Below are 26,707 nucleotides of genomic sequence, written 5' to 3' on the forward strand. Positions count from 1 at the left end.
ATTTTTTCACGCATGCTGCGACGCAGCAAAGCTGAATCAACAAAAATGACAGTTGTCCGCCGCCTGTCAGGAGTCAGGAGCTGTCAGGAGTGACCTTAAGACCATTCAATTAGGTATAATTTTTAATTATTCTGATACACATTAACTGGTTAACTGGAGAAACATCAAAAAAGCACAAGGAATGCATGCTGAATTTGAATAACACTCATAAATAGTACTCACCTATTATAGCACATAAGCAAAACTCAGTTTCAAAATTGTGTAATGTCTATACCAAGAAAACTTTAAAAATAGTTTATTTGGGATTATAAACCTATGTATTAACATTCTTCTATGGAGTATAACTTGCACATTATACGATGCCGAGGTCAACCAGGCGAAACGCAGCTTCGATTTTTTTAGAGTGCATCCTTTCCGAAATGTTATTTTGTCTGTCTTGTTCAGTGAGTGGAGCTTTAATGCGATGTTTTTGCCATGCTTACATACATTTAGGCGAACGCGAGTGGCTTAAACGCGCGAGCTTAAATCATGCAACGTGAGTGTGGATTACGTTGTATCACACATAAAAGTACCAAATCATATACAAATAATGTTGGAACATATTAACCCTATTATCGACAAGCATGAGTACATAAATCAAAGCACTTAATTGAATCTGTTGTTTTGGGCTGACAAAACAACCGAAACAAGCACAGATCTTAACCGTCGTCATTTCACGGATGGGTAAATACACTTTTTCCTTCATCTCACCGTTTCCACTCGAAAATGTTTGGCGATATCGTTTCTTTCCCTCATTGTTTGAAATCGCGGCGTAAGTTGTTTTTCTTCGCTTTTTTTTCAAGGGCTTACCAAAGAACCAGAACGGGGTGCTGGCGGTGGCAGTAAAAATTTCCCTGCCTTTGACATGTGACTCAATTTATTCGCCTTGAGCTCCGGCGACGGAATCTGGAAAATCATCACAAGTGCCTCTTAACAATGAACAACAAGTTGTCATGTTGCTCACTTGGGCGATGATTCTTTTTTTCTTGCTGATATTTATTTTTCTCTTATCAACCGTCAACTTTATGGGCCTGTAGCAGCCAGGCTCAGTCGGTTTTTATTCGTTTTCATTCTTGTTCCGAAAAATAACCAAGATTGTCAAACAATGAACTCTTCATCAGATAGACTGACGGTGACAAAACATCATTTCAATGGGGGTTCCGTTTGCTTAAAATTAAGATGTGGGAGTGTCTTCAAGTTTGATGTGTGTGTCAAGTGCATATAAGTAAGAGAACAATTTTTAGGCTTTCCATTTAGGTATTTATATGAGAAGCGTTAAATATCCTAATTTTCCTCCTAATTAAAAATCTCAATCCAGTACTCCTTGACTGTTGTTTGGCATTCAAAAATGGCGCTCATTGGTCGTTTCATTATATCCCAGCTTCTCCGGCTCCATGAGTGTCTCGTACAAAATTACGTTCGAATATTCATCGTTAGCGCGGTGATCGGCTTCGGCACCGGAACAATCCACTGGATCACGGTACACCAGCCGAAATTCTTCGTAAAACTATTCGAAAACATACAGGAGTTCCCTTTCGGTGTCACATTCGGAATCCTCACAGTGTTTCTCATAGCGTCCCTGCTCCTGTACGCACTGCACCTGGAGTCGGTGGAGAAGAAACAGATCCGTTCCCGCAATTCCATCCGCTCCCGCTATGTGGACTTCATCATTCTGTGTCTGTGCACGCAGATGAACGATGCCACCGAACGGTACCTCGGCCAGGGTCTCCTTTCCCGTCACAAGCTGGACGCTATGCATGCCGAGATTGAGGACTGCATCGAACGGTTCCGCGAAAGTGCCCGTAAATTGGTGAACGCCCCCACCCACGCTACAATCCAGGAGCTGGAAAACTACTTCAGTCTCAGCCAGGCCGGGAACGCTGTTGGGGAGGAGATTCTCAAATTGAAAAGGTAAAGGGTGTCGTTCGTCTGTCCGGCTTGATTTAATCGATTTGCTATTTTTTTCTCCCTCATTCGCTGTCTTTTTGCAGGACGTCCAAGCCTCTGCTTACGGAGCAGGCCATCAAAGAGCTGCTCGGCAAATGATGAAGCAATCCGGAACTGGATCAGTCCTTGAACCAGCATAAATTCGAACCAATTAAGAGATTATCAAACGATGAAATAGAAGACGCTTTTAGATGTTTGATTTGTGTTTCTATTTTTTGTTTTTCTTGGTCTAGTTTGGAAGTGCTTCAGCCCTTTAGTGCTGTTTTCCCTGCAGCTCAGTCGGTATATGAGTTTGTGAAGTTGCTTCGAGACGATATAATGTACGAAAAGTTCACGCTTCGAAATCTTCACGATAAAATAGTCCCATAAAATAATTTAAAATGCTAAAATATGTGTTAAATATGATTGTGCTCTGGAAGCAATAATGGTTGCAAAACTATAGAAAAAACATTCACGTTCCTTTCGTTGTCCAAGCCTATCTATCGAGGTCTCTTATCTTAATGTTCCCGGTGAGAGTGATCTGTTTTTACCAAACTCCTCAATAAGCCACCCAACAGTGTTCCAGCAAGCTGGGCAGGGACGGGTCGAATATTTCTTTGTTCCTTCTCTAGCAGCGACTACCTTAGCTAGGAGTAGTAAATAACATCGATTGGTAGGATTCTATTTCCGAGCTGATATTGAGCTAGAAGAAGAAACGGGTAACATTGCATTTCAACAAATCTAACGGAACGAACTATGGTCCATGAAGATGACTGCGACAACAGATGCAGGTTGACCTTTTTTCAACCCTTCATATGGAACTGAGTAAGTGGACGAAGCAAAATAGAAACCACTTCATGTCGTAGAGCCGGTTCAACATTTCCTACATAATGATTCCGAACCAAAACATTCTGTTGGCCGGAAAATCGGAATGTAATTTTCGATTATTGGCAATAACTTTTGCAGATTCTCCCATTTTGAGGGTGAAAGCTGCTACGCAATGCCTGGTTTGTTTGCAGCCCGATTCGTTTTCGCCGATTACAGAGGAAGTAAATTGGCGTGGCGTGGCCAGCGCCCGCAATAAATCGTGTTTTGATTGTCGACACTAATTTTCCAATAAATTTGGCAATTACCTACCCTTAGGGAGCCTTAATTGTTTGATTGCTGATCATCCATCTTTCCAGTTCAATGCATGGAATTCAACTCGTGTAACGGATAAAAGGTGTTTTTATTCCACTGATAATTTATTGAGACTGCTAAACATTTTTATTAAACAAATTACAATTCGATGGCCTTGATTGGTAAATGAATAATATTTGCCTTATACGTCAAGAATCACATAGAAAACGAACATTTTGTAGAAGGCTAGGAGACGCCCTTTTTAAATCTTAGCGTTGACCGAATATTAGCAACCAGTTGCAATCGACAGGGAATTCAGAATTAATGTTGATATTGAAATTGCTATTTCAATCTAACATCGCTTCCCAGACTTTGAAAAACAATTGCACCGCATAAACAAATTCTCGAAAAAATGAATGTAAAAATGTAAATCAATGAAAATGATTAGAACGATCTCCCTAATGTAAGGGTGATCGCCTTTTTTATAGAACTCTCTCTATAAAAAGGCACGAAAAAGGCTGTCGAGCGAAATATTGTCTATATTAAAAAAAAAATTCCAGGGAAGGGGAGTCTTGAGAGAAAAACCAATAATCAATAATCATGGAATGCAATTCTCAAACCCCCGCATCAACCATCCAGTCAAACTAGGTTGTTTTCGATTGGTTGTAATTAAATTGAGAATTGAGAATAGAAAATGAAGAATTACTTATACATTCACCCAGGACAAGGCTAAAATGAAAATACTTTATGAATTATTTATGAAATGATTGTATCATATTATTTTTATTGGTGTATCAACAGTTTTATTCTTTGGTATCGATCGCGATGCTGCTAAAAGCAGAATGAACTAGCGTGTAAATGAAAGTGATGGAAAGAACAGAATTTTAATGTGTTGACAAATTGTGACAAAAGTAGGGTAGAGAACCATTTGGGCAGCACCCCTATTCCTGTCAGTAACGTTCATTACTCGAGTGCATTACAACCGAATTACTTGTTTTTTAGTACATGGTAAGTTTCTGTTGATTTCTAGTGATGTACAAAAAATCAAGCCAATTGGTTGGAACGCGGTCGAGTTATTAAAGTTGTGGACGGGAATAAGGAGTGCTGCCCAAATGGTCCCGCTCCCTATATAGGTTTTTATTCTTCCGAGACTCGCAAGGTTCTGGATCGCTTACGCAGTCCCATCGTTCTTGTAAACGACAAGCGTGCTTTTTTCGAAGGTGTTGTACTAATTACAACGGTGAATGTTCCGAAAGGTTAAAAGTGTTGAAGTATGCATGGGCTGTTTGAGAATAATAACTATCGAAGCACCTGCCTTTGCCATACATCAGAATAGCTGTATTGTTCCGGCGTCTATATTCCGGGCTGATGGTACGATAACTTTTAAGGGAAGTAAGTGTCATTCCTGTGTGACCACAAATGACCGGAACGAAATGCGATGACAGCAGCTGACGAAAGGAGGCCTAGCTGCTCACCGATTGTCACGCTGATGGTAACTTACTCAAACCCCACATTCTCCTTCTTCTCTCATACAAAATATCCTCTAGCATAGGACGCAATAATTTTTTCCTAAGTTATTTTCGACGAAGATGCACATTGGACATGATGCATTTAAGAAACCGATTAATTCCTTTAAAAACTGAACTCCAAAATAAACTTGTCTTAAAATCGTAGTTTTCAATCACAGAACAACGATATGGAAGTCAATAGATTGTATCGTACAAATGTTTAAACTGAATTGGTACCTATTGATGGCCCAATCATCTGTCAAGAAACATTATAGGTTGCAGCAATAATCTAAATATCTTATTTCGTCTATTCAATTTTACTATTAGCCTCGTGTATAGTAGCACCATCAAGCTGGCCTTCAACATGTCGATGTTGAACTTCCGAACAACTGTCTAGAAAATGATATTTATCTAAAATTTGGGAAAGATATCATACTTGAATGAGATAATAAACTTAAATTTTAGACTTATGTTGAGTACTATTAGCCAACAACTCCAAATTTATTTGTGCTTTGTGAAGGGTGGCAACGTTTTTTTTACTTCGTGAATTCCTGATATCTAATCCAACGGGTAATTCCGCTATGACTACTAAGTCAGTGTATTCCAAAATAAATTTTAAGCTAGTATATTAAATCTAGACCAACATTTGAAAAGGGCGTAACAGCCAAAATTTATTCCTTCTGATTCTTCTTCCACATATATAGCTTTATATGTAGACGAAGAATCAGAAGGAATAAATTTTGGCTGTTACGCCCTTTTCAAATGTTGGTCTAGAAATATACTATATTCTGCCTTCCAGGCAACGATAGTTCTTCATATCTCTAAGATTTCGTTAGAACTAATTTGACTGTTAGTCTCATGTACACTGAAGCCACCTAGTGGACAAACTTCAAACTAAATTTATTTTATCCAAAATCAATGCCTCTAGGACCCACCTTGGGATTTTCTAGATCGTCTACCTTTTTTTTCGGCAGTCTCTCAAACGCGCCTGGTTTATTCTAAACCACAAACCGTTATCCGGCCGTCTTTCAGACGCATTTTATGACTTTCTAAACCCCAAACAGTTTGCCTGCGCCTTTTGGTTTTCCAAACCTCCATCAATTCCCTCTTTTCCATCAATTTGCATTCAACTCCACCATTTCCAGCGGTCTTCCAGACGCGTTTCATGATTTTCCAAACTATTTTCCAGTGGTCTTCCAGGCATGATTTTTAATTTTCCAAACCACAAACCATTTTCCAGCGGCCTACCAGACGCGCTTTGTAGCAATACAAACTAACTTGCCTTGTGTTTTTTTGTTTGAATCACTTTGCTCATTAACCACTTTTATCTTGACTTTTATTCAACTAACTTTTTGAAATCAGCGTCATGATAGTTATAATTAACCTGGGAGGATCGCCAAAATGTGGGATCCCAAATGGCCGGGGCGAAATGCGATGACAGTAGCTCTCCGTGGATCTCTCGTCCCAGAGATCTGACGGAAGGAGGCCGAGACATGGCTTGCTGCTCACCGATTGGCACACTGAGGTGTTGATATATAAGACAGGAACACCGTCTTCAACCAGAGGTCGTACAGACTGAACACTTAACATCTAGCATGAGTCAACGAACAGGGACACATAACACCCAGTGGACCAATGGAGATTTTTTTTGGATCACCAAAAGTTTCCTCCTTGCCGGGGCGGGAATCGAACCCACACTCCATAGCGCATGCGATGAAGAAGATTGTTTACTTGCTCCCTGACAGCTTTTTTCCTTTCTCGTATACTAAGTATACGTCGATCACTACAAAACCAAACTTTTGAAAGAAGGCTCGGAGACCCATTGCGTTATATACCAATCGACTCAGCTCGACGAATTGAGGTGATGTCTGTTTCTGTGTATGTATGTATGTGTGTGTGTATGTGTACAAAATTTTGTAGACACACTTTTTGGAACTTAGCATTGGTCGCATTACTCGCAACAAGTTCCATTCCACTGAGAATCCTGTCCCATTGTTTGCTATTGAAAATTGGCTATATTGGACTATGAGTTCAGAAGTTATGGCCAAAATACTATTTTCCATGCGCAAAATACGCTAAAAACACTAACCCATATTTTTCAGTATTTTTTTTTTGCACGAGAAAGGCATCAACACCGCTAGGTGGATTAATCAGGGTTTTGCCTTTCTCGTATACTAAGTATACGTAAAGGCTATATGATCGCTACAAAAACAAACTTTTTATAGAAGGCCCGGAGACCCATAGTGTTATATACCAATCGACTCAGTTCGACGAATTGAGGTGATGTCTGTGTGTGTGTGTGTGTGTGTGTGTGTGTGTGTGTGTGTGTGTGTGCGCACAAAACGACGCAAAAATGTCACTCATTTTTTAGGCACTTATCCTCCACCGATTTTCTCGCAACAAAATTCATTCGACGCAGAATCCTTTTCCATTGTTTCCTATTGGAAATTGGCCAGGTCGGACTATGGGATCGGAAGTTATGGCCAAAATACAAATTTATACGTAAAAATCGCGTAAAAATGTCACTCATTTTTAGGCACTTATCCTCAACCGATTTTCTCACAACAAATTGCATTCGACGCAGGATCCTGTCCCATTGTTTCCTATTGGAAATTGGCCAGGTCAGACCATAAGAGCGTAAGTTAGGGCCAGAATATAAATTTATACGTAAAAATCGCGTAAAAATGTCACTCATTTTTCAGGCACTTATCCTCAACCGATTTGCTCGTAACAAATTGCATTCGACGCAGGATCCTGTCCCATTGTTTCCAATTGGAAATTGGCCAGGTCAGACTATGGGATCGGTAGTTATGGCCAAAATACAAATTTATACGTAAAAATCGCGTAAAAAATGTCACTCATTTTTTCAGGCACTTATCCTCAACCGATTTGCTCCCAACAAATTGCATTCGACGCAGGATCCTGTCCCATTGTTTCCTATTGGAAATTGGCCAGGTCGGACTATGGAATCGGAAATTATGGCCAAAATACAAATTCATACGTAAAAATCGCGTAAAAAATGTCACTCATTTTTCAGGCCCTTATTCTCAACTGATTTGCTCGCAACAAATTGCATTCGACGCAGAATCCTTTCCCATTGTTTCCTATTGGAAATTGGTCAGGTCGGACTATGGGATCGGAAGTTATGGCCAAAATACAAATTTATACGTAAAATCGCGTAAAATGTCACTCATTTTTCAGGCACTTATCCTCAACTGATTTGCTCGCAACAAATTGCATTCGACGCAGGATCCTTTCCCATTATATCTCATTGAAATTGGCCAGGTCGGACTATGGGATCGGAAGTTATGGCCAAAATACAAATTTATACGTAAAATCGCGTAAAAATGTCACTCATTTTTCAGGCACTTATCCTCAACTGATTTGCTCGCAACAAATTGCATTCGACGCAGGATCCTGTCCCATTGTTTCCTATTGAAAATTGATCTGGTCGGACTATAGGATCGGATGTTATGGCCAAAATACAAATTTATACGTAAAAATCGCGTAAAAAATGTCACTCATTTTTTCAGGCACTTATCCTCAACCGATTTACTCGCAACAAATTGCATTCGACGCAGGATCCTGTCTCATTATTTCCTATTGAAAATTGATCTGGTCGGACTATGGGATCGGAAGTTATGGCCAAAATACAAATTTATACGTAAAAATCGCGTAAAAAATGTCACTCATTTTTCAGGCACTTATCCTCAACCGATATACTCGCAACAAGTTGCATTCGACGCAGGATCCTGTCCCATTGTTTCTTATTGAAAATTGACCTGGTCGGACTATGGGATCGGAAGTTATGGCCAAACTACCTTTTTTTTAATAGACAAATCACAAAAAATGTCACCTATTTTTCGGACACCTAACCTTGATCGATTTACATGCAACAAGTTGCATTCGACGCAGATTCCAATGCAAACGTTTACGAAAAAAACGCTTAAAGAATGTCACTCATTTTTAGGCATTTATCTTCAGATTATTTGCTCGCAACAAGTTGCATTCGACGCATAATCCTGTCCCAATGTGTCCTATTGATCATTGGCCAGATCGAAATATGGGATCGAAAGTTATGGTCGAAACACAATTTTTGCCTTTTGCCTAAAAAGTATACAAAAAGGCTATATGTTCGCTCCAAAACCAAACTTTTACAGAATGCCTTGACTTCCATAGTGTTATATACCAATCGACTCAGCTCGACGAACTGAGATGATGTCTCTGTGTGTGTATGCGCCCAACAAAAGTGCGAAAAGTTTAGCTCACTTTTTCGGTACTTATCCTCCGAAACGATTTACTTGCAACAAGTTCCATTCCAAGATCGGACTATGGGCACAGAAATTATAGCCAAAATACTTTGTGTTATAAAAAAGCGCGTAGAAAAGCCTAGTTCACTTTTAATGCACTTACCCTCGATCCAATTACTCACAACAAATTGCATTGGACGCGGAATCCTGTTCTATTACTTATTTTCTATTGAAAATTGGCCAGATTGGACTATTGCCTTAGAAATTGGCCACCATTTTTGCCTTTCTTGTGAAACAAAGTTGTTCCGAAAGGCTATAATTTCTCTTCGAAAACGAACTGTCGGATGCTTCCACACTGATACACTTCCCTCCCTCTTCATACGAGAATTTGGCAGAAAGACGGTCATGATATTTATATCATAACAAATATTGCCCTCCGCTCGCTTGATGGGAATGACATTTTCGTTTTCTTTTTGTGTAGTCGGAGCTTCAGTTTAACAAACATCAAAAAGTAATATCCTTAAAATATATGACTGGGTAAAATAAAACAGAGGTATGTACGTCAAAAAGATTGGAAAAGGATAAAAATTGTCGAAATTCTTATTAGCATATTGTAGATCAAGTCGAGAACCGAACCGATGTTTCGCGACAATCGCATTTTCTGGCATTTCCGGATGTTGCAACTGCATCGCGAGTGGTGCGCATCTATGCCATAGTCGTGCAGCACTCGCGATGCAGTTTGACATCCGAAATAATCCGATTTTCATAGAACGGACAAAGATTTTTTTTTCCTTTTTTACTCCTAGCTACTAGCTCATCTATTTTCAAGCACATACATTTTACGAAGGTCGAGAAAGGCACCATCACCGCTAGGTGGATTAATCTGGGTTTTTATGTATAAACATTGGCCAATTAACTTGGTATGACTTGGCACAGGGTTTGAGAGGAATGTTCTAGTAAGGAAAACAAATCTTCTGGAAATGCGCAGTGATGAGAGCCCTTCGGGATGTTGCGTGTGAGTCAAGTTCAACGAATACTTCCTTATTGTCGGAGCCCGTCTCCGAGGTACTTAGTTTCCAAATTAGCGTGTAATCGTCTATCTACGCTGTGGAAAAGAAAAGTAAGCAATATAATCGACGATTCTCCTTCGCCTGTTCTTCTCTTGCTCATCACCCTGCCTGAGGTGATTCTAGGACTGATGTCCGAGGTAACGCCCTGCATGAATCGTTCGAGACTGCGGATCTTGTAGCGCTCAACAGCGGTTCACCCGCTATCTTTAATGGACACTCAGCCACTATCATTAGTATTGCAGGTCAGTAATAACTGAAACCAAGTGGAAAAAGTGAGAGGATTTCCTCGATTCGGTCAACCCGGCTCAATCCGCTGCCGCACTCTGGGAAAGACCTTCCCCATAGAGATGTCGTATATTAATCGATTACTTCGATAAATCGATTAATCGTTGTAATAATCGATTAATTTTGAATCGATCATTACCTAACGATTAATCGATTCAATAATCGAGAGAAATCGAGAGTAATCGATTTGTTACTAATCGATTAATCAGGATTTTACGACATCATAAGGATGTCGCAAATTAATTGATTACCTCGATTAATCGATTCATCGTTGTAATAATCGATTAATTTTGAATCGATTATTATCCAACGATCAATCGATTCAATAATCGACAGGAATCGTGAGTAATCGATTAGTTACTAATCGAGTAATCGGGATTTTACGACATCTCTACTTCCCCATCCACCCTCGAGCAGGGTATGCAGAAATCGCTCTCAATAGATAACAAACAACGATAAAAGAAACGCGAAAACTGTTCCGAATCATAACAATCATAACAAATTTATCAAACTTGTATACAAGTGCGAAAAAACAGAATGATCACTCATTTTGTGTTGGGGACCGCACAGCTGTGTAGAACAAGTTGAAATGCATAATCAGAACCAATGCTCACCGCATTTGGAGCTTTTGAAAATAAATTTATCATGTGGTATAGTAAATGCTTAATCTTATCAGCCAAACAAGTAATATGACGGTTAAACACTTTTATTTGGGATTAGGAGGAATACTGTGCAGAAAATCCAAACGTTCTAGGGCAGGCCTGCCCAACCTTTTTAAGTCAAGGGCCAATTTTCAAAATAACTACTAGCTGGCGGGCCAGGAAATATTCGGTACATATTTTTTATTTATTTTAAAAATAACTTTTTTTTTTCAGAATGGTGTTTATTTTTGCAGAATGCCTTAATTTTTAAAAAGAAAAACTAAACACGATATTATTCACTTGTCATGAGACGAGTTTGTACAATCCCATTTAATTCCACCAAAGGAAGACATTCCACTAAAAAGCTCAAAATAATTTTCTCAACACGATATTATTGCATTTGAACATTTTTTTTGCTTGCTTTTTTTTTCGTTTTACGTAACAGGACATGGATTTGTTGGATTCTTTCCAATACTCGACGCATATTGATTTCGCAATCGGTGATCAAATTTTGCAATCAAATAATAAAGATGAATAATTCATTGTTGATAAGAGTTGTTCAAACAGATATGTACATCTAGAGAGAGAAAATATTTTTCAAAAGATGTGTCTTTCTGAAACATAGGTTTGAGCACGAGGTCAATTATGTCCATTTGAAAGATTTCAGGTACATTATTAACATCAGTAAGTGGTGTTTAGGAACTGTGTGCTCAAAAATAAGTTCAAAAGGTTAAAAATTTCTGTCGAAAGACTTCGAGTTTACCAGCATATTTAACAAATTTGCATGAACTGTTTTCTACAGGATAAGAGAAATGTATCTGTTTTCGACAATCATTGTTTTAATTTTGTTTCAATAGTTTACTTGTTGAATAATAAAAGTTCACCGTGTTGATCCCTGACTTGCAGCTTTATGTTCAAGTCATTGAGATGTTTGGTGATATGTACTAATAAAGGCCAAGCCACTCACCCATTCAGGATCATGCAGCTTGGGCATTGGTTTTGCTTTATCTTGTAAAAATAGTGTGATTTCCTTTCGAAGAGAATAAAATCTCAAACAAGATACCATGGGTTTGCCAACGAACTAACATAACAAATCTTCGTATTCTGTTTCCATTTTCGTCAACATAATTTGGAATTAGTGGTGGTTGAGTTTCCTCGCTTAGGTAAAGTTGATTTTCTTATTAACGAGTGTCGCTACATCACGAATATTGATCGTTTTTGCACATAGATCTTTTTTGGTGAAAAAATTTGCTGAGAAATATCACAAATTAACTTTTGTGGCTGTTTAACAAATAAACAAATTGCTTTAATCTTCAAGTTTCACAACGCTCGTGTTCTTACCCGTCATTGTTGGAGCTCCATCAGTTGTTAGGCCTTAAGCTTTCAAAGAAGAGTTCAAGCTCCTTCATACAGGTCTTAACAGCTTTCCTCAGGTCTATAATACCGGTAGTCGTTTCTTTCATTGGGATCAAAGCTGATAATTCCTCTGCTATTTAAAGATGATCATAAATGCCGCTTATGAAGACAGGTACATGAGTCTTGTTTTTTTTAATTAGGTAATTTTTTCGATTGCTAACAGGTAGAATCAGAAGCAGGTGGAATTTTAACGTAACGTAATTTTTATATCTTCTGTGAGAACTTTAACTCTTCACCGTGCTTTACTAGAAACTAATACTTTTTTAGTGCACATGATATCACCAACAGCCGATAAATATGCATTCCCTATAACTATGCATTTCATAGAACTAGTAAGAACCTACAGTATTTATGAATAAATAATAAAAAGGATCTTCTCGAGCCAGTAAGAAAAGCTTCCGGGACGGTTATGAAGTATTTTTTCTTACACCCCGCGGGCCGCAAAAAATTGAGCCAAGGGCCGCATCCGGCCCGCGGGCCGTACGTTGGGCAGGCCTGCTATAAAGGAAGCAATACGTAGCACTCCTTCAAAATCCTTATATGCAATTCTAAATCTACTCCCATTGTATGAATTCGTGCAGTTAGAATCGGAAAGGAATATGCAAAAACTTAAACGATTGAAGTTATTCAAGTCAGGCGATTTAGTGGGCCACTTGAGTATTGTATGTCGTGTCATCAACAGCATCCAAACAAGTAATTCGAATCCAAATCATTAACAACAATCTACGCAACTCTCCACTTCTTTTCTTAATCTTTGTTTACATTTTCTAACACTGAACTCAAATCAAACACTGATCTTAGAATGCAGTCATGGATAGAGCTTACCAGGCTCTATCAATGACTGCAATCAATCTTACATCAAAATTAGAAAAAAACATTAATAAGTCGAGTTAAGTACGAGACACTGAAGACGGCCTTACAGTTAAGGTTGTAATACGTATCTGTCAAGATACAATTAAGTGGTGGAATTCAATGGGATTGTACAAATTCGTCTTATGACAAGTGATTAATAATTAAATATGTCGTGATGGGAAGAGCTTATAAAGCTCGAGGGAATGATTGTTTACCCTCTCAGGGGAATGATTATTCACGCTATCAGGGATACCCTCTCGGGGGAATGCTTATGTACCCTTTCGGGGGAATGATTGTGTACCCTCTCGAGGGAATGATTGTTTACCCTATCAGGGATACCCTCTCGGGGGAATGATCAGGGAATAAATATCGGAAAACTACTGTCTAGTTCACACTACTAATTATCCACACTTTGATATGCGTGAAATCTATAAATGCAATTAACTAAGTTAATCAGTGCACACATAAATATTCCCCACAAATAGTATCTACACAGACAAACAGACATAACACTCGTCAAATTTCCATCGTTCACTGATTTACTGGTTAATTCAAATAACCATTAGTTGGCCAATCGATCACTCGTGGCGCGCGCATCGGATTTGCTCTAGTTTGACGTTTACTCACTAGCTCCATCTGGTTCATGATTTGCCCAACTAACTGAAATCAACAGATGTCGTTAGTGTTTGATTTATTTATTTATCATCAGACTAAGGCCGGAGTGGCCTGTGCTGCACATAAAAGACTTCTCCATTCAGCTCGATTCATGGCTGCACTTCGCCAACCACGCAGTCTGCGGAGGGTCCGCAAGTCGTCCTCCACCTGATCGATCCACCTTGCCCGCTGTGCACCTCGCCTTCTTGTTCCCGTCGGATCGTTGTCGAGAACCATTTTCACCGGATTACTATCCGACATTCTGGCTACGTGCCCGGCCCAGCGCAGTCTTCCGATTTTCGCGATGTGAACGATGGATGGTTCTCCCAACAGCTGATGCAACTCGTGGTCTGCAACCCACCATAGATGGTACCACCACTATCTGCAACCCACCATAGATGGTACGCAACACTTTCCTTTCAAAAACTCCCAGTGCGCGTTGGTCCTCCACGAGCATCGTCCAGGTCTCGTGTCCGTAGAGAACTACCGGTCTTGTAAGCGTTTTGTAGATAGTCAGTTTGGTACGGCGGCGAACTCTATTCGATCGGAGCGTCTTGCGGAGTCCAAAGTACGTACGTTAGTGTTTGAACGACGATGAATTTCATGAGTGAATGTTCAATGTGTAATGTCTGTTTGTCTGTGGTATCTATGTTCAAATAAATTTTCTGTTTGTCTCGAATAAAAAAAATATATTTACATTTTCAAGAAAAAAAATTACTTTAGCGTCACATTTTATTTCTGCAAACTTTTTTTTCCAGTGTAACAAACGAAACATTCACAATTTCGTTTTTTTCGTGTTTTTTTTTTTTTCAAACAAAACAAGCTCCTCGCGATCCCGATCCCACACTTTTTTGCGACCGAGCTTGTAATTTCGGGAGCGCGACGGATCACAACGTACCGACTTGGCCATTGTCGTGTCAGGGGGAGACGGCTGCATCCGAATCAGCCATCTCCAACTGCTTCTCGATCCGCAGCACAGGGATGCCAGATACAATATTTATGAGTCTGCATCAATCTCAAGAAAATGTCTGTATTTGTCTGTATGGAATTTAGAAGATACAGGAATTAGAAAATTATTCAAAAACCATGTACTTTTGACAACGTAGAAAATCGAGGTTTCAATAATCAAAAATTTGGTGAAATACTTAGTCGAGTATTTACGTAATACTGAAGACAAGTTGAGGTCGAAATATGTGTTCTTGATGTTACTGTAAAGTAACAAACAGGTGGTGAAATTAAAAAGTCCATTCAGAAACCCGGAACGGGTATCTTTTGGGCATCCAGACGGAATTCGTTTGAGCTTTTTAAATAGTATGTTCTTTGTAGTCCGTAGAGGCTGTTATGAAGTGATGCAATTGAGTTGTCCCGCCCGAGTACCATCGCAGATCATAAGTTCCGAATATCTGAAGTATGGTAACAACAATCGCTTAACAGTTCAACAAGCCAACAAGAAAGAGATGATGACGCCGACTGCTGTGGAATTTGTCTAACAAAAGCCCGATCTAGAATCATTGTGCCAAAAGGTGAAAGAAGTCGGCATTCTGTTGGTCAACCAGAGTGCATCGCATCGCAGATGAATGCCCATGGTTTCGGACCTAGAATCACACCCGGCAATGCCTGCGAACCCCTTCTAGTTGATGTGGGTGGGTTGAAAGTAGAAATGTAGAAAATGTGAAATTCAAGTATCACTGACAAATCGAATGCCATCAAGATATCCCGACGAAGAAAAATGATTTTGATAGTGATCAATCGTGTCCCGTCTTAGATGTCCATAACGCCTTGAACGATTCAACGGAGATATAAAACGAAACAAAGGCTCAAACATTTCATTTTATCAAAAACTTTCTAATTTCTGTGCTTTTCAAGACAATGGTTCAAAACTGAAGCATTCTCAAAACACACTGGTGTGAAGAAAGGATCACGTCCACAGAAACTTGGTGAGAGAATTCCATTATATGCAATTACATTATATCCCATTATTTATATAAAATATTAAAAAAAAAAAGTTTATATGACCATCACCCGCACCCGATGTAAGCGATTTGGATAGGAAGAGTGGAATCGCCAACTTCCCATTGTTAACATCTCGTGGATAAATTGCGGGCTCTTCTCCCCATCTATTGGGTCAATCTGGGTAACGAGGGCTAGATTATATTATTGTATGTACGAACTTTCTTCTGGAAGGAGATTCTTTATTCATCCAATGGATTCGCATAAGCGTCTTTGCTTATGGAACCACCCCACCCATTTTTGGCCCTCCATACAGGAGTTTGATGAAATACATATAACAATATTACAACCAGGATTAAATCGTTTGTTAGATATGGCCAGTGATATAGGGATGTGCCATGCTACAATAGATGGAAGTATCATCATCATCATGCAGACATTCCGTGCCGATAGCTTGAACGAGCCAGACGTGTGTGCTGTGTCTCATCGCGGATTGTGTTCGGTAGTGCGAGTATTGTGTGGTGCTATTCCTACCTACGGATCCAAGGCGATCGCTGTCGGCGAGGGAAGTAGCTGCTTCTGGCGACGCCAGTGAAGCAGGCTATTGTTACTGCTGCTACCTACATCAGCAGACGCAGATAAGTGGAAGAGATTGCTTTAGTGTTCTCCCGTCACAGAGCGGAACTAATAGAAACAATTTGAATTAGTTTTTTTTTTCCTTGATATTTATTTTTTCTAATAAGCTATTAGTTATAAGTTAGCATAAGGAATAATTATCCTTCCACCTTGCAAGGTGAGAATGGAGGCAGAGACAGTAGGAGGCAATGGGCCTCCAAAAGATAGTACTCGCACACGATTGTACCATGCGGCTTCGCCTGGGCCTTGGGTTGTTTACTTTCGACAGAAAGTGAAGAGCCTAGATTTCCTGGGCATAAAACGAGATTTGACGCGTCGTTTTACGAAACTTGATTTCAATCAAATCAACAGAAACAAACTACGCATCACCGCACCTACATACCAGGTGGCGAATGAAACTGCGAAAGACAAGGCATACAATATTGAATATTTAGTTTATGTGCCCTCGCGGTAGGTCGAGATGGAAGGTGTAATCAACGCAGCGAGCCTGACTTGCAAGGATGTGCTGCAAGGTCGCCTAAAGAATGCCCTGCAATCTACCGTGGATATTCTGGACTGCAAGGAATTGCATTCAGCAGCCACCGTAGATGGCAAAAATATATTCTAAGTCAGGCTCGCTTCGGGTGACATTCGCCGGTTCGATGCTCCCAAAATATGTCGATATAGAAAATATGTTGCTTCCGGTGCGTCTTTTTGTGCCAAGGGTATTTAATTGTACCAATTGCAAACAACTTGGTCACACTGCCGAGTTTTGTGACAACAAACCACGTTGTGCTAAATGCTTCGAAAGTCATCGGGAGGAGTCCTGTCAGCAACAAGCCACAAAATGTGCTTATAGTGGTATGGCTCCAGCCCATGGTTTGCAAGAATGCCCGGTATACAAAAAGCGCACCCAAAAAGTGAAGCGCTCGTTGGTACAGCGCTCCAAGCAGACTTATGCGGAAATGGTTAAAGCGCAAGACTCATCCGCCGATACCACTGCAAAGGTTGCTATTTCAGCTACCGTTCAAGTAAGTGATTACTACGATTCCATTTCCATTGACGAATTGGACTCTGATGTAGCCGACATGGATGATTCTGCGGAGGTACACGTACCCGAAAAGAGGAAGCAACCGTCTTCCCAGGATCGCGCCGTAAGAAATCAAAGTCATCCATAAAAGCTTGCCAAAATCTGAAGGCAATGGGGATTATTTAAAATCGAAGCAACCTGTCTTCACTGCTCCTTTGGATCCTAGTTGCAGCAAGACATTCCGCCATTGCCAAATACCGATGTTTCAAAGAAACATCCGATTAGGACTATCAACGAAAAAAAGAATGTTACTCGCACTTCTAGAAAAAGAATTCCGTCCAAGCGAGGATTGATCTCCTTTAAGGACCTTGTGGACCGTTTTTTGAATTTATTCAATATTCCGAATTCATTGAGGCCAATCATTGACCTCTTTATACCAACAGTGGAAAGTTATCTGAAGCAATTGACTGTTTCATGGCCCCTTCTTGCAGGAATTGTATCTTTCGATGGATAATACGGCCATACAAGATACAATCACTGTGCTGCAGTGGAACTGTCATAGTCTAAAAAATAAATTAGACGTGTTCAAGTTTTTGATTCGCAATTCCGATTGCGACATATTTGCACTCTGTGAAACATGGCGTTCTTCCGAAGATGAAATCAACTTCCACGATTTTAACATTATTCGCCTTGATCGGGATGATCATTATGGTGGCGTTCTTTTGGGGATCAAAAAATGCTACTTCTTCTACATAATTCCCATTCCGACTGTTCCTGGCTTAGAAATCGTCGCATGCCAAGTAAATGTGAAGAATAAAGATCTTTGCATAGCTTCAGTGTACATTCCTCCAAATGCCTCTCTTAATCGTCGACATTTTTGGAGCGCAGTCTCCCTCCTATCATCTCCAGTATTGATATTGGGTGATATGAATGCACATGGTATTGGATGGGGCGAAACGTATGACGATTATAGAGCGCCTATTTTCTATGATTTGTGTGACGATTTCAATTTGAATATTTTGAACACTGGTGAAGTAACTCGAATAGGACCAAATGGTCAACAAAGCCGTATTGATCTGTCTTTATGTTCTAATTCACTATCATTAGATTGCACGTGGAAGGTAATTCAAGATCCCCATGGTAGTGACCATATGCCGATAGTCACCACAATTAAGAGTGGCTATCAAAAATCTGAGCCAGTTAATGTTCCTTTCGATCTCACGAAGAACATTGACTGGCAAAAATTTGCATCGGCGGTAAAAATTGGTATTGACTCAACTGATACTCTTCCACCTTTGGATGAATATCGATTCCTTATTGAGTTGATTCAAAAAAGCGTACTAGAAGCTCAGAAACGACGCGTTCCAAGTGCATCTGTCATCAGAAGACCAGCCACTCCTAGAGATGTCGTAAAAACTCGATTAATCGATTAGTAACTAATCGATTACTCTCGATTCCTATCGATTATTGAATGGATTAATCGTTGGGTAGTAATCGATTAAAAATTAATCGATTATCACAACGATGAATCGATTAATCGAAGTAATCGCTTAATTTGCGACATCCTTATGATGTCGTAAAATCCCGATTAATCGATTAGTAACTAATCGATTACTGTTGATTCTTCTCGATTATTGAATCGATTAGTCGTTGGGTAATAATCGATTCAAAATTAATCGATTATCTCAACGATTAATCGATTAATCGAAATAATCGATTAATTTGCGACATCTCTAGCCACTCCTGGATGGGATGATGAATGTACAAAGTTGTATTCTGAGAAATCTGATGCCTTCAAGGCCTTCCGTAAACACGGAAGGTCTGAGCTTTTCGAAGAGTATTTGAGGCTCGAAAGAAAACTCAAAAATCTTCTCAAGGCAAAAAAACGTAGCTACTGGCGACGTTTTGTCGAGGGACTATCACGAGAAACCTCAATGACAACACTTTGGAAAACGGCCCGCAACATGCGGAACCGCATTTCCACCAATGAGAGTGAAGAATACTCCAATCGATGGATATTCAACTTCGCAAAAAAGGTCTGCTCAGATTCCGTACCAGCAGAACCGCTATTTCGAGAATCAGTCACTGATCCCGGTTCTTTGGGTGGACCATTCTGAATGCTGGAACTGTCCATGTCTCTTCTTTCATCGAATAACTCTGCTCCGGGATGCGATAACATCAAATTCAATCTTCTTAAAAACCTCCCAGATATCGCAAAAAGACGATTACTTGACCTGTACAACTGTTTCATGGAGTACAACATTGTGCCACCTGAATGGCGACAGGTCAAAGTAATAGCTATTCAAAGGCCTGAAACCAGCGTCTAATCACAATTCATACCGACCGATTGCCATGCTATCATGCATGAGAAAATTATTGGAGAAAATGATCCTTTCAAGAGTCGACCATTGGGTCGAAGAAAATGCATTGCTTTCAAATACTCAGTTTGGATTTAGAAAAGGGAAAGGAACAAACGATTGTCTGGCGTTGCTTTCTTCAGATATACAACTGGTCTTTGCGCACAAGGAGCAATTGGCTTCAGTATTCTTGGACATTAAGGGGCTTTTGATTCCAGTTTCCATAAAAGTACTGTCAGGCACAGTAGTGGATTACCCGTTATTTTGAATAATTTCTTGTACAATTTGTTGTCAGAAAAACAAATGAACTTCACACTCTGACAACTTCCAGAAATAGCTACATGGGCCTTCCCCAAGGTTCGTGTTTAAGTCCCTTGCTTTATAATTTCTATGTTAAAGATATTGACAATTGTTTGGAAGAACAATGCACGCTCAGACAATTTGCAGATGATTCCGTGGTCTCTCAAAGAAGTCCATGTGCCGCTGTCTTGCAAGGACCATTGCAAAGTACCCTAGATAATCTGACTGTTTGGGCCAGACATTTAGGGATCGAGTTTTCACCGCAAAAAACTCAGTTGGTTGTGTTTACTAGGAAGTGCCAGCTCAACTGAAACTAAAACTGTTGAATGATGACATCAACCAATTTTAGAAGATAAAATACCTTGGGGTCATGTTTGATTCTTAATGTACCTGGAAACTCCATTTTGAGTATTTGATACAAAAATGCCGGAAAAGGATTCATTTTCTACGTTCTATCTTCGGAACATGGTGAGGTGCTCACCCGGAAGACCTCACCAAACTCTATAGAACGACTATTCTCTCTGTTTTAGATTATTGATCTTTCTGCTTCCTCTCAGCAGCTGAGTGCCACCTGATTAAACTGGAACGAATTAAATATCGTTGTTAGCGAATTGCCCTTGGCTGTATGCATTCAACGCACAACATGTGCCTGGAAGTGCTTGCTGGAGTCACTCCTTTAAAGCACCGTTACTGGGAGCTCTCACTAAGAATACTCATCAAATGTGGAACAAGTAACACACTTGTCCTAGATAACTTCGAAAAAATGCTTGAACTGATTTGTCGTTCAAGATTCCTTAGAGTTTATCTCAACTACATATCAACAGATCTTTGTCTTCCGTGTTATAATCCATCTCGAGTTCACTTCACCAACGACAGTTGCTCAATTGAATACTATCTATCCATGAAAAATGCCATTCAAGGAATACCAGATCATCTTCGACAAATATCTATTCCCTCACTTTTTTCCGAAAAATATGAACATGTCAATTGCAACAACAGATACTTCACTGATGGTTCTCGCATTAACGGATCCACTGGCTTCGGTGTTTTCAATGTGACTTCAACCACCTTCCAAAAACTTCAGGAACCGTGTTCGGTTTATGTTGCTGAGCTGGCAGCAATTAACTTCGCTTTGGGGATAATTTCCAATCAGCCCGTAGACCATTATTTCATCTTCTCGGATAGTCTTAGTTCTATCGAGGCACTCCGGTCGATGAAACATGTTAAGCACGCATCTTACTTTCTTACAAACATAAGAGAGCAGATGTGTGTTTTGGTCGAAAGATCATTCAAGATTACCTTTGTTTGGGTCCTATCTCACTGCGCAATCTACGGCAATGAGAAGGCGGACTCGCTAGCAAAGGTTGGGCGCACAGGAAGGTGAGGTTTATGATAGACAACTCTCGAACAACAAGTTTTTCCCATTAGTCCGTCAGAGTACTCTTCAGAGTTGGCAAAGGAATTGGACACACAACGAACTTGGACGGTGGCTATTTTCTATACTGCCGTGAATCGCATATCTGTCCCATCTTTGCTGGGTTTCCTATTCATATGGGACAAATATGCGATTCACGGCAGTATAGTTCCTAAAGTTTCTGGGCGAGCGTGGTTCAGAGGTGTGGACTTAAGTCGATGCTTCATTCGCACGATGTCGAGGCTTATGTCCAATCACTATTCACTAAACGCACATCTGTACAGAATAAACCTTGTCGATAGCAACTTATGTAGGTGCGGAGCCGATTATGATGACATCGATCACGTAGTTTGGTTCTGCTCGGAAAATGACGCCTCCAGAGAGCGACTATTGGATACCCTTGTGGCCCGAGGTAAACAACCCTTCAGGGAAGTTCGAAGTGTTTGGGAGATCGTGATGTAATCTATATGCAGGTCATTTATGGTTTTCTTTGTTCTTCTGGCATCAAAATCTAATACTTTGTTTTTTTTTCTTTCTTCAAAGTTTTTTTTTAGGTCTCTGCCTGTCTGTTCCGTAGAGCTCCGTAGCTCTGGCCATCCGGAAGATGCTCCCAGTCGAACCATTCCTCGAGCACGACGACACGCCACATCGTCACTGACGCCAAATAACCGGATGAGCAGCTGACATTCTTTGATTATGATGATTCCCTGATTTCCGAATCCTAATCCCCTTCCATCCCTGAACATTGTAAACCTAACCTCGAGTCACCACGAGTATGTTGGCTTCTTCCCCTCTCTTATTAACTTCATAATAAAATGATATTGATTATACATATCCCAAAGAACCATGGCTCCGTAAAGTGTTATACACGCCTGAGCCTACCAAATAAACGAAATTGGAAAAAAAAATCATGCAGACGGACTTCTCTTGAGCTTACGAACGGAATCATTTTCGGCTTCGAATGAATTTATTTTGGGCTTCTGAATGGAATCTTTTTAGGCTTCCGAAAGGAATCAAAGAATTTTTGCTGTGGACAAAATGTAGAACCTTTTTTATATAAGGAAGCGACTGGTGAAGACCGGATGTAAATCCCTTGGAAATTGGCCAAGTTATAAGCATCCAAAGTCGATGGTGTCGAGCGTGTCCCCCAGGGGTGTTTAAAATGAGAGCAACGTACCACCGACCATTGCGGCGGCGATGCAGGCGTATTCGGTGCCGTGCGAAATTAAATGCATGATTATCACGCAATCTCGCGGATTTTTATCCGATTGGTAAATACTTTCCGTAGTGTAGTGTAGTAGTGTAGCTAGAGAGGGAGGGGGCAAGGGGGGGGATCTTTTTTTTAGTAGAAAAACACATCCGGGATATTGTTCGATGTTTAATCTCGCAATTTTCTGGCGTCGTTTTATCTTCGAGCTAAAACGCTAAAAAATTTACTCAAAATTGACATAAATTGAAGAACTCAAAATCTGGTCAAGTTTGGTTTATGCTATAATTTAGAGTACAATTTTCGAAGCGTGAATGTAAATACACGAAATAAATCCATTTATTTTGTTAGCCTCGAATAAAAATATACAGCCATTCAGATCCAACATTATTGATATGATCCCTCAAAATTACCTTATATTTGGTAGGAACGTTCCTTATAGAACAATATTGGACCCATTTTATTATTTGCCCTTTATGGTGACCAATCTCAATATAGGGTATTCAGAAAAATCGATCATTTCAGGAATTTTAATTATTCATAAATTTGTAACTCCCAAATCATTAGGCCTATTTGTTGTATTTACAAATCAAATTAAAGCTCTTTATTTCTACAGGTATACCTCGATATAAGGTAACTAATTTTTCACTCTTCAAATCGTTGTATCTCCAAAACCACTGGTCCTGTAAGACAAATGTGCTTCTTGCTTTTGTGAAGTGATATTTGATCGTGCAAGTGGAATACATAAAATTGATTCAAAATCTAAGGAAGAATTAAGTATGGAACTTGATGTCCCAATTAAAAGTTTTAAAGGTGTAAAGTTGCCTTCAAACGGTGATGTGTTTGGTCGGATGCGTTTTATAATGAAAAATCAACACTTGAGTATAAAACCAGCTGCTAAGACTGTAGTAACTGAACTTCAAACTTTTTGGGAGACATGTAGAATTCCTCTAATGCAACACTACAATGCTGTTGTTAAGCTCCTGAAATTATTTAACCAAATGCGAGCAATTATCAAAAAATCTTCTAACGCGGGAGATAAACAGAAAGAGCAAGAGTCTAGTTTCATTAATAATTTGGATCGATTGTTTGACATTGCTCATTAATTAATTAATTCATTTTTGGTAGTGAATGACTGTGCTGAAAGAGGAGTTAAACAAGTTCAAGATTTTTGTGGAAAACTGACAAAAAATGAAGAACAATCAATATCTTCTCAAAGTTGTTCAACAACATAGGCAAAATTTTCCAAGTTGCACTCGCTCTGTTATAAAGGAAGGCCTAGCAGTTGAAATAAATAATTAATATAGGCATAAGTGTTGTTTGTTGATAACTTTGTAGTTTTATTTAGTTAATAAATTATGCCATAAACATTAAAACTGTTGTTTGAAAAATATATAACTTATATAATATCGGGATTCTCGATTCCCGGGATTTATTTATAAAATATTTTGTAATAATTGTCTTATTTTTTTAATTTGATGATAACGGATTTTGCATTCCAACACTTGTTGAAGAGAGGCGAGACAAAGAACCAGTTTGTATTCTTCGTTCGTTTATTCAGTAGGTTCAAACGTCGGTAAGCGTTGTGAAGTCGAATTAAAAATTTAGTGTCTGTGGTGAAACAGCAGAGCTATCAATGTTCGCAGATACTGAAGCAATAGCAGTGACCGCTTTGGCAGGTTTGTCCTATTATTGTCAAAGGTTTTTTAAGACCTTCAATCCTTTTTGATTCAATTCCCGAACAGACTAATATTCTGCAGACTCGTTTTTTTAGATATTTCTGAAGTATTTCATTTGAATATTTTATAATATTGGTGGGCTAACAGATCTTGATGGAAAAACAGATTTTATGTCTTTGGTATGCGATCATTACAACCATTTTAGGTGCTGTTCGGTATTTCAAGCAAAGTTTGACTGAAAAAAATGTTATAGCCGGGATCATTAAAGTACGACAATCAAGCACTCGCCCGAATGGAAGAATTCTCATTTCAAATATTTCATCTGCTTTAAATACAAAACGTGTTCAAGTGGACGTACATGTATAAAAATGATTTATCCACAGACAAACAGACATAACACTCGTCAAATTTCCATCGTTTACTGATTTACTGGTCAATTCAAATAATCATTAGTTGTCCAATTGATCACTCGTGGCGCATCGTTTTTGCCCGAGTTTGACGTTTGCTCACTACCGCCATCTGGTTCGTGATTTGCCCAACTAACTGAAATCAACAGATGTTGAATTTGATGAGTAAATGTTCAATTTGTTTTGTCTGTTTGTCTGTGATTTATCCTTCAAAGTTGACCAGAAGATTCTATGCACTAAAAAAAGTCGTTGAGTATAAGAATAGTTCATGTTAGGAATATTTTGGCGTTGTCCAAAAACTGGGAAAAAATGTGGATACAACCTGAAAAAGTTTTTAAAAAAATATGGAAAAGTATCACATAGTGGAGCTCATCAGGACACTGCAGATCTTACTCTTGATCCAGAGCAGATGCTGATACTTATGACATGGCGAACGTTTTGTAGAAGGAGTAAACGCTTTTCAAACTGAACAAAATCTTTCTCAGACTTTAAACAACTCTTTCCTCATTTGAGGACAAAATAGCAAGCCTCCCTGATGTCGAATGTATATTTTCAAAACCATATTTTACATACAAAATTTAAATCACGATTTTGAATTAGTTTCGAGAGTTTTTTTATATTTCCCGGAATCCCGGGAAATCCCGGGAAATTATTATTTCATTTCCCGTTTCCCGGGAAGTTGATTTCCGGGAAAAATGGAAGAGAAATGGAATCACGATGTCCGAAAACAACTCGTTACAAATATTTCATGAATTTTGTCTCCCCTTAAAAACTTCAGCTCATTGGCTTCAGTGGTAAGTCACCCCCTCCCTCTCTAGCTACACTACTGTACAGAGCACGGAAAGTATTTACCAATCGGATAAAAATTCGCGAGATTGCGTGATAATCTTGCATTTAATTTCGCACGGCACCGAATACGCCTGCATCGCCGCCGCAATTGTCGGTGGTACGTTACTCTCATTTTAAACACCCCTGGGGAACACGACACCATCGACTTTGGATGCTTATAACTTGGCCAATTTCAAAGAGATTTACATCCGGTCTTCACCAGTCGCTTCCTTATATAAAAAAGGTTCTACATTTTGTCCACAACAGGAATCCGTCGACTACAGCGCCACCTAGAAGCAAAAAACTGAAACGGTTGCGTTTCCCCATACATTTGGATCACTTTTCCCATGCAACTTTGAGCCATTTGCGCACGCCAACCACTGGACCGAATGAGCTAAAATTTTCAGGGGAGCTTCTGGGACCCCCAAACTGTCATTTAAGGGTGCAAGGTTTGAAATTCCAGACTTTTCACTTTTTCCATATAAGCTTGGGGCACTCTACTGCTCCATGGCTTTGACGCTTGGATTGTAATTTGTTTTATTTATTTTTTTGCTTCAGCAAATAAGAAAAATGAAAAATAAAAGACTTTCTTAATGTTTATTTGAGAACTAAAAGCGGAAATGTACATATTGACAATATAAATAACATATAGATAAATAATTACGTCTGGCAGATTTTCTTCAATGTTAAAGTTTCTTCTGATGCCCGGAAATCTCTTCTCCGGTTTAAGGTTCCCCCAAACACACACGATGCGACAGTCGCGACGCGATCCTATCGCTTGGCGACAGCGATTCTGTCGCCGTTGGTATGGAAGCGTAAATAGAACATTGCCAGCAGCGACCCAACGATAGAATCGCGGCGACTAGTTGTCGCCGTCGCGGCGATAAAATCGCTTAGGTCTGGAGGAGCCTTTAAAGTGAGCGAAAACGCCGCATAAAGTGAGCGAAAACGTGCATTGTTTATATGTATCTCAGGATGGGAAGTGAAGGTTGGGTTCAAGTTCGATGATTCCATGATTCGATAATTTGCTACAAACGTATATGAATGCATTAGGGGAAGGGGGGGGGGGGGGCAATATGCCCTAGCTAAGCAAACACTGCTCTATTGTCTTATTTGTAACGCTATTAATAGGTATTTTTACATTATGCATCAGTTAAACA

At 39.5% G+C, this 26,707-nt stretch overlaps 1 protein-coding gene across 1 annotated transcript; it reads left to right on the forward strand.

The window, feature by feature from the left end:
• Positions 1-1,368: 1,368 nt before the first annotated feature.
• On the forward strand, positions 1,369-21,531 carry LOC134217917 (uncharacterized). Its single transcript, XM_062696752.1, has 3 exons — positions 1,369-1,950; positions 2,031-2,174; positions 21,513-21,531. The coding sequence occupies exons 1-2, from the start codon at positions 1,388-1,390 to the stop codon at positions 2,083-2,085; spliced, it is 618 nt and encodes a 205-aa protein (XP_062552736.1). The 5' UTR covers positions 1,369-1,387; the 3' UTR covers positions 2,086-2,174; positions 21,513-21,531.
• The last annotated feature ends 5,176 nt before the right edge of the window (positions 21,532-26,707 follow it).

This window comes from Armigeres subalbatus, chromosome 2 (assembly GCF_024139115.2).
Source record: "Armigeres subalbatus isolate Guangzhou_Male chromosome 2, GZ_Asu_2, whole genome shotgun sequence".
NCBI classification, from domain to species: Eukaryota; Metazoa; Arthropoda; class Insecta; order Diptera; family Culicidae; genus Armigeres; species Armigeres subalbatus.

What these genes read in the sequence shown, in the direction of transcription:
- LOC134217917 (XM_062696752.1), top strand. Translation starts at nt 1,388, where the DNA reads ATGGCGCTCATTGGTCGTTTCATTATATCCCAGCTTCTCCGGCTCCAT. An exon ending in GAGATTCTCAAATTGAAAAG is followed by an intron (nt 1,951 to 2,030) that starts GTAAAGGGTGTC and finishes GTCTTTTTGCAG; the next exon opens with GACGTCCAAGCCTCTGCTTA.